At 49.2% G+C, this 8,698-nt stretch overlaps 3 protein-coding genes across 3 annotated transcripts; 2 read left to right on the top strand and 1 right to left on the bottom strand.

Moving 5' to 3' along the window:
- Positions 1 to 492: 492 nt before the first annotated feature.
- Positions 493 to 2,582, top strand: UA08_07546 (Developmental regulator flbA; the record flags this gene model as incomplete). The annotated part of the gene is made up of 3 exons (XM_020262452.1): positions 493 to 1,005; positions 1,071 to 2,381; positions 2,436 to 2,582. The coding sequence occupies 3 exons, from the start codon at positions 493 to 495 to the stop codon at positions 2,580 to 2,582; spliced, it is 1,971 nt and encodes a 656-aa protein (XP_020117470.1).
- Positions 2,583 to 3,414: 832 nt separating this feature from the next.
- On the top strand, positions 3,415 to 4,942 carry UA08_07545 (hypothetical protein; the record flags this gene model as incomplete). The annotated part of the gene is made up of 2 exons (XM_020262451.1): positions 3,415 to 4,095; positions 4,160 to 4,942. The coding sequence occupies 2 exons, from the start codon at positions 3,415 to 3,417 to the stop codon at positions 4,940 to 4,942; spliced, it is 1,464 nt and encodes a 487-aa protein (XP_020117471.1).
- A 710-nt stretch (positions 4,943 to 5,652) lies between these two features.
- On the bottom strand, positions 5,653 to 8,481 carry UA08_07544 (hypothetical protein; the record flags this gene model as incomplete). The annotated part of the gene is made up of 2 exons (XM_020262450.1): positions 5,653 to 6,669; positions 6,733 to 8,481. The coding sequence occupies 2 exons, from the start codon at positions 8,479 to 8,481 to the stop codon at positions 5,653 to 5,655; spliced, it is 2,766 nt and encodes a 921-aa protein (XP_020117472.1).
- Between the last annotated feature and the right edge of the window lie 217 nt (positions 8,482 to 8,698).

Here is an 8,698-nt window from a genome sequence, read left to right as displayed (position 1 = left end):
TATATAATACCTCCACGGAGACACGGAGTAGCCGATTATATAATCGCCCCAGTGATCTTCACGCGGCTGCTTTTTGGGTCGCCTCGTCTTACTCTTCAGTCCCACGTTGCGTAGTCCTTGTATCGGTAATACACATACGGCTCAGCCCCACTCCTTGCCAAAAGCGGCATGTCCTCCAATGAAGATGACCCACTCGTGGTACCGGTAAGTGGTAATTTACGAGCCAAGAAAACTTGCAGCACCCCCCCCACCCAGACCGTCCGTACCCGTAACGACCTATGTGTGTATGCGGGTATGTATGTAATGAACAGTACCCGCTGAGGAGTACAGAGTTTGGTATGGATTAATTACGCTGCTCTTGCCAATTTCGATTGCCTCAAATCGTCTTTCCCTCCTTGCTCGCTCTTTCCTCACACCCCTGCCTGCCACCTACGTGATTTTATTCTCTCTTCAAACCTTCCTCCTCCAGATTTTCCTCCCGACCTGCGTTCAATGACCGGGGTATCCGCTGGCAACTCGCTTCCAGATCTCCTCACTCTCCCATATACCTCTTCACACCCGCCCGACCTCGCAGACATTCACCCCTCCTCGTCTGACGACCCTCCGCCGCCCACCGCCGCCAGATTCGCTACTCTTGGCCCGTTTACGAAAGGCACCGCTCCTCGCCGTTCTCTTGCCGGCATTGCCTTGGAGAAGACGTCCAACGTGCTGGCCAGTTTCACCTCGCTAGGAAGCCAATCTTTGCGCCCCAGCCTGTCTCACGGGAGCTTGTCGAAGCAGTCGCACAAGTACGCTCAGATTGGTGCTGGTGCATCTTCGCTCGTCGAGGACCACGAGAAGCCATCGCCGCTTGAAGAAAAGTCACTCGGTCGTCGGAATACAGTGCGACTGGTACCTCAAGAGATTCCTAAGCTGGACCAGCCCGCGGACTCGCGGCTCAACAAGATGCACCAAACCTCGTCGAGGCTTCTCCGCATGACGGAAGATGAACGTCCTTTTACCAAGGTGCGTGTGGAAAAGAAAGAAGAAGAATCGGGAGTTGTTAGATCCCAATCTAATATATGGCACAGGACTTCAACGATCTGTTTGCTACTTTGATGGTGAGCTTGAAATTAGATACTCATCGCGTGCGCTTCACCAGATACGAGCATACCTTCACATCCGATGAGGCTATCAATAATCTGGGCTCATTGAAATTCTCTCAATCCAACCGCATGCCGGATCCTAAAGATCCATCCCGTATTGTCACTACCACAACTACCACAACTTTCTCCATGGCGAAGGAGATGGCACGATCTGTATGCCAACGGTTTGCCGATGCTCGTTTTATTGAGGCTGTCGATGGTCGAGGAGCTGCTTTTTTTCCTATGAAGGGAGGTTTGTATCAGTTGACTCCCAAGGGAATCAATGTTTTGCAACGCTTTTGCCAGCGAAACGGCATTACTGCCCGCCACGTCATGGAGGTTCTGGAGTCTCCACGAAATACTATGCAGCTGGTCAATCTTGAACGCGATACTGAAACTGACAAGCTTTCGACGGACCGTGCGACGATTGAGGTTATTTTCCGCCGCTTTGCTGGCCAGGAAGGCCCTAATATCAAGTCTTCGACTTCTAGTTCGGACTCTGACTCGCTAAGCGACTACTCCAATGGTCTCGTAGGAGTTAAGATGGCTAAAGAGAGGAGGATTGGCGACAAGTACGTTGCTAACACTTTCACCGGAAAAGCTGCGGTAGACTGGCTCATGGACTGCTCGACCACCAACGATCGTCGCGAAACATGCTTAATCGCCGCTTTGTTCATCAAACATGGAATGATTACCTCTGTTCAGGAAGACCGGCCATATGCCCAACAGGAGCCCACTGCGGTTGATTTTCAACCTACCAAGCATGCCATTTACACCGTGACCGAGCACGGTCAACGAATCTGTGGATGGATCGCTCGCGACAAAAGCAACATGTCACACTTTGATAACCGCGGCGCCCGTGATTCGAATAATGCCCGTCTTAATCACATTTTGCATGACCCTGCCCTACGACTTTTATTCCGCGAATTCCTACGCTATTCACTGTGCGAGGAGAATTTGTCATTCTATTTGGACGTCAGTGAATTCACAAGCCATTACCATCGATTGGAGAAATCAGGCTCTTTGACCAAAATCGAGACGGTCCGCGAAACCCTTGCTGCTGCCTATGGTCTTTATAACGCCTTCTTAGCGCCTGGATCGCCATGCGAATTGAACATCGAGCATGGTCTGCGAAATAGTCTTGCTAGCCGCATGACAAAGGCTGTGGGTGACGACGAATCCATGCTGCAGAGCCTTCAGGAAGTCGTTGATCTGTTCGAGTTGGCCCAGACTTCAGTTTTTAAATTGATGTCAAGTGTAAGTTTATAACCTGTCTGTCATTTCCAGTAAGGCTGCTAACATTTGAATCAGGATTCTGTTCCCAAGTTCGTTCGTGATCCCAAGTATTCCGTTGTTCTCCAAGAGCACGAGTTCGATTTGGGATCCAATAGCCGTTCGTATTCCCCTACACCTGCTCCGGTACCCGAGCGATCAATGAGCCGTTCTGTGAGGACGTAGGAAGGCATCGGACCATATTTTAGAGACGCGCTGAACGAATATTCTTAATTCCACCTGGGCCTCTCTGTTTATCAACCGAGTGGTTCCAAAGAGTTACGATTTTCCTTATTCTCTGGGTCAAGATAGACGGGGGAGGTGCACTGGCTACATATTCTCTTCATGTAATTTTTCTTTCAAGGCAGCAGGGAATGAGTCAGTATACGAAGATGACTGCATCTCTTGTTTCTTTTCTTTTCTTTTTTTTATAAAGCATTGAACGGGCGTTGTCCTTGCACAATGGTTTTTTCGTCGTTTCTTTTTCGGATTTGATAACGCTATTTGCATGTTTTTCTCTTGCATCACATGGAAGCACTGCTGATATAAAATTATCTCTTTTTGAATTTCTCGATACACGGAGCGCATGTGGGAGGCTGTCTATTTATTATACTTTCATTGTTACCTATTCTTTTACTCTCTTTTGTTTTACATTTCATGTACAAAGTACATGGCCATTGTGCATATGTACGTCTCGATGTAAAGATAGTTTTGTATCAGAGAACCATGAAAACTTTGGCTCAATCAATGCTAGATTATGGACAGAACACATGTGAGAATAAAGTAATGAATGCAAAACTCTATACCTTCTGACAATGGTCATTGATCTTGATAGATCAGGATGCACGTGACTCGGGACCCGCAGCGCGGAGGACTGTGCATCCCAGCCAGCCCTGCGTAAAGAAAGTTACCTCTCGCTCGACAACAGCTCTATAAACGAGCACTCCCCATTCCCGTCCGTGGCCAACTGCAAGAATCGAGAGGACTTAGAAAACAAAGAAAATTGCGCATCAAGGAAATGGCCACCGATCCTCTTCTTTCCGACCCTCTACTGTCCCTGCGACGAGCAATCGCAGCTCAAGCTCTCCCATCTCCGACAACCTCCTCAGACGTCTCTAACGCCAACGAGAACCTCACAGACGACCTCGCACAAGCCAGCCACCTGTACTTTACACATCCACTTCCACACACCTTACCGTTAAACACACTGACGCGTTTTGTCTCCGCGGCCAACAACGACACACAAGTCGACTTGCGCAGCATCTTCTTTGCATGGCAGAAGAAAGACGTCGCTATCCCCGAATACATCGCCTCGGCGCAGGAAGTCAACGAGGCGTTAAAACGGAAGGATGCCGGCGGGAATGAGCAGGTGCTAAACCTTGTTTTTGTTGAGCGGTTGGATCTTATCACTTGGCTTGAAGGTGCTTCCGATGATAGCGAATATATCAAGCCTCTGGAAGGTGAAGCAGCAGCAGCAGCAACAGCGGCCGCTGCGGTAGCCGATGTGGCCGCTTCTGCGGCTGAGATTGATGCTGCTGCTACTGCTACAGCGCCCAAGACAGCTGTGACGACGTCAGCTGCAGGTGCAGTGGCGGGAGCGAGGCCGACGAAAGTGATTGATCCTCAATTACAGGAAATTTACAATGGAGAGCGAAAATTGGGGGATCGGAATACCGTTCTACACGGTATCAAGCCCACTGTGCGTCTTTTGTTCTTCATTGTGGTGCTTATTCATGATATGATTCTAATAAAAGGTGCTATAGGACTTTTCACACATTCGCAAAACCGCAGAGATGTTTCTCGGCCGCAGCCGTAGCGCTCGTGGCCAATATCCATCTGGAAGTAGCAAGGCCAACGCAGGAAAACGAGGAATCATCGTCCCAGCACCCTCAGCAGGACTAGCCCTCCCCAAAAAGCCATCCTCATCATCCGGCAGCTCACGTCGACCGGACCCCATCATCCTCCTCTCCCCATCCGCCTCCTCACCCATCCGCCTCTCCAATATCAAAACCTTCCTTCAAGACGGCGTCTTCGTACCCCCCGACCATCCCACACTCGCAACCCACACCACCTCCAACATCCACATCATCACGCGCCACCTCAATCTCACCAACGACGGCAGCGCCACAGGAAGCAGCAAACCCGATCCCAAACTACCATCCTCATCCACCTCTTCATCCTCATCTAGCCGACGCCCAACCCGCTTCATCCTCGCCGACAGCACTGCAAACTTCAAACCCGATTACTGGCAACGCCTAGTCGCCGTATTCACAACGGGCCAAGCATGGCAATTCAAAACCTACAAATGGACCACCCCGCCCGACCTCTTCAGACACGCAGCAGGAATCTATGTCGGCATGGCCGGCGAACACGTCCCCAACCAAATCAAGGACTGGGGTCGGGGCGTGAGCACATTCACTCTGGCGCGCTGGGATGAGAAAAAGGGCGTCGAGGGTGCCGGTAGATGGTTGGATAGGGAGATTGTAGAGCATATTTGGGATGTGATTGAGAATAATATGAAGGCGAAGGGGTGGATGAATAAATAGTTTCTTTTTTTTTTCCTTTTCTCGTTTGTACTTTTTGAATCTTGATTATTATCTTTTTGATTCTCCATGGGATGTATTGTATTTGATTCTATTCTATTATTATTATCATCATCATTATTTCTTATTTTTAGTCTATGAGCGAGGGAGATTGCCAAATCATTGCATGTTGCATACCTAGGTAGTTATCAATAGAAACATCAACATCATCTAGGTACTACTCAATGATCCTAGAACCTACCAGTAAGGAAATAAGAGGAAAAAATTAGGGTCCATTTCGAGAAAGAAGTCGATCCTGAAACCCCTATTTGACAAAGGTAATAAAATAAATGTGAATAACACACACAGTCGACTGAGTCTCACACAGTTGAACAGAAGAAAAGAAAAGAGATCAAGCAAAAGATCAATCAAGATCAAGATCAAATCAGGTCAAGTCAAAAGTACATTGTCAGAATCTACCCTTGCAGGAATGAAGGACAGCCCTAGGGAATAGAATCGAAACAATTAAAAGATAAAACCGTCACGCCACAATACGCCTTACGCGCGCCATTTCCCCCGGCTATCACAAGAACCCTTTTCAAGACTCGTCATCATAAGTGGAAAACGCCGTGATAAAAAGATAAAATCCAATACCCTATCTCATTAGAAATATAGAGGAAAAAAAGATATGTCGAGGAAGAAAGAAAAAGCAAGAGGAAACGAAATCTAGGGTATCACGTCGTCGGGGAGAGTTTGTTGTCGTCCTGCATTCCGAGGGTAGAAAGGTAAGGAGGAGATATAGGTGGTTTACTAGAGACATCCTTCATCGGAGCATCCTTGTCGGCCGGTGAGACTTCAGTTTTTATCGGCTCCGTCGCCGTCACCACTTGAGATTCACCATCCGTCGACAACGGAGGAGTACTGGATTGGTGGTGAAAGGGCATTGGCTTGCTGGGCGGAGCGAGATTTGCGTTGGCTTGAGATTGGCTTTTCTCTGTAGTCGGCGTTGCCATCGTTCCCCGGCGACCCAGGTAATCACCCAAACTCATTTTCTTCTTTACCGGACTGGGTGCCGTTATACTACCACCGGGTGTCTGAACAGGCTGTGATAGAGAATCTGAAGGTGACTGGAGTGAACCAGACGTTCCAGCTCCTGGCGTACTTGATGTAGGAACGGCAAAGTTGTTGTGAGGCATTTGGACATGAAAGCCCCTTGCCCGATGATTGTTGAGCGACATGCCAGGAATAAGCGTGTTATGAGCGGCCGTCGAAGGTAAGGGTGGTTTGCTCATAACGACGTCTGGATACGGGAGAGGCTTTGTCGGCTTTGTATCATCTCCAACATCCTTCATATCTACGTCTTCACTATGCGAGGAAGAAGGGCGCATACTCGAGGACCAAGGCTGTGCGGACATTGCAGGAGATGGGGAAGCATTAGCATCCGTTGTTGTTATACCCGGAGGCATCTCCTGGCGCTTTGCGGGCCATTGAGCTTTTGAGCTGTCTTCATGACAACGTTTCAAAAGTCGTCGACCTAGAGGAGAAAAGCCAATTTTTGGAGAACGTGTTTGTTGTGACCCATCGACATAGGAGGGCCGTGAGAGAGGAGAACGTGTGGCAGCGTTAATAGGGTCGGAAGATTTCCTTGGAGAGGGGCGCGATCCACGATATGGAGACAAGGATGATTCATCAGATAAACGGCTGGTTGCTGTATCTAATTTCAAATATTTGCCAGTAGAGCTTGAGTTTTTCTAATGACGGGATATTAGTAAACCAGGCACATAGATAAAAAGAAGGGTAATCTAGAAACGTACAGGTAAAGAAGTAACTTGATTTGGATGAGAAGACGTTCCACTGCTTCGCTTTTTCTTTCGGGTTACTCCATGTTGGTCATGTTCAAGCTGCTCGAACTTCTTTTCCACAGCTGCTATCTTCCGCCTGTCGCGCTGCGACAGTTCCGTATCTTGCAAAGCCCACTCGGGTGGCGGATGTGTCGGGGTCAAATCGCGACTGCGCGTCTGTCCACGCACAGAGCCAGAGGTCGACCGATTATCAGCATTATCATCCTCGATAGCTGCTTCACTACCGGCCCGACTAGTATTGGAGCGGCCGACACTGTTTGGAGATACGACGGACTTGGATTTGGATTTCTTTCGCTTTCCATTCAATAATTTCGAGCTTGGGTGACGGCGGCGATCCACAGCAGCCAACAGGCAGTTTTGAGGTGGTATGCAGGCACAGCCACCGAAATGGGCCAGGATGTTACTCATGGTGATCGCTCTAGCCTCTTCTTGATCGCTATCCCCTGATTCCTGCTTCCCAAAATTGTTGAAGCCAGACAATTGACGATCGTAATACCACATCGCTGTGACTTCAGATCCTGCGGGAATATCTTGATTTGCAACATAGCAAAAGTGGTACTCAACCTCGTTCGTGATGAAAGTCTTCATAGTCACATTGGGGCGACATGAACGACGCACGTATCGAAGAATGGAGCCCTCTTCGCGGGAATCAATGTAAATAGGAAGCTGAGGGTGAAAGAACACAAACGGCTGGGGGTGTCTCAGCTCCGGCCATCGATTACTTGGATCATGACAATAATCACGAAGCTGGCCGATTTTACCCTTGACCTCCCCGACGATTTGATCCTTCTGGACGGCAGTTTGGGTTTTCAAGACTTTCCAGGTGGGATGAACACCCTCGATCTCAAGATCTCTATCAACGAGAGTATCCAGCGATAGTTCTGGCCACCTGGACGAGTCCAAGACATCCGCGTAGTTAAAGATTTCTTGGGGTGAGCGACCAGTGCCGGTTCGTAAGAGCGCCGAAGGATCCTTAACCCAAGATCCCATGTCACCTAAAAGGTGGATATTGACCACCAAATTGCTCTTCATGTTCACATACCCTTGATCATTATCGTACAAATGGAGAAATTCGTGTGAGTAAAGGGGAATCTGCGGTAAAGTGGAGGATTTCGTCGGACTCATGGTAGCGACGGACCCAGATCGTTTCCGGGACTCCGGCTGTAGTTTTGGGCCGGACACCGAACTGACCGAGGCGGATGGTTTGTGAGAAGATTTTGACTTTTTCATGACAGGCGCCTGATCCCTCGAGCTGGAATCGCTGCGATGTCGGTGTCCATTCACCGACTCCTGATCTTTGTGCTGTTGTAGCTTCTTCTTCTGTGTCTTGCTTCCTGAGCGTTTAGCTTTCCGGTCACCGCCATCACTTTGCTCCCGTAGTCGCCGCTGTCGTTCAGTGGCTCGTTTTCCGTCCAAATACAGTGGTGAGGGTGCACAGTCGGTACAGAAATGTTCGTCTGGCACCTCCTGGCCATGGTAATAGCACTCGATGTGCTGCCATGTCTCGCACTTCTCGCAAAAGACAGTATTCCCGTCATCGTCTTCAAAGGCACAGATGCATTTGATAGTGTAGGGCTCTTCGTCTTCCAGAGGGACAGAATCTGAGATGGCGCCATTCAGCACCGGGGAGTGGATAGGAGCAGTGACCGGATACGAGTCCCCGGTCGAATGCGTCGTTGCGAGCAAGGAGGTATCTGTCATAATCCGACAGATAACCCCCTTTCCCTCAACAGGTGATGGTAGACGTTCCTCAGCACCCAGTTTGATAGCTTGGTTCCCCAACGCGCATGACAGCAGCTGTTGAGGTCGCTTTGGTCCGGTAAGGATGAAGAAGGGAAAGCGTATGGTCGGCTTCGGATAGGTATTTAAACGGCTAGGAGAGAAAACCGCAAGAGGGCCAGTAGTACGAGAGGGCGAG

This window comes from Talaromyces atroroseus (genome assembly GCF_001907595.1).
Source record: "Talaromyces atroroseus strain IBT 11181 chromosome Unknown scaffold_11, whole genome shotgun sequence".
Lineage (NCBI taxonomy): Eukaryota > Fungi > Ascomycota > Eurotiomycetes > Eurotiales > Trichocomaceae > Talaromyces > Talaromyces atroroseus.
This window is presented reverse-complemented; position numbering and strand designations above follow the sequence as displayed.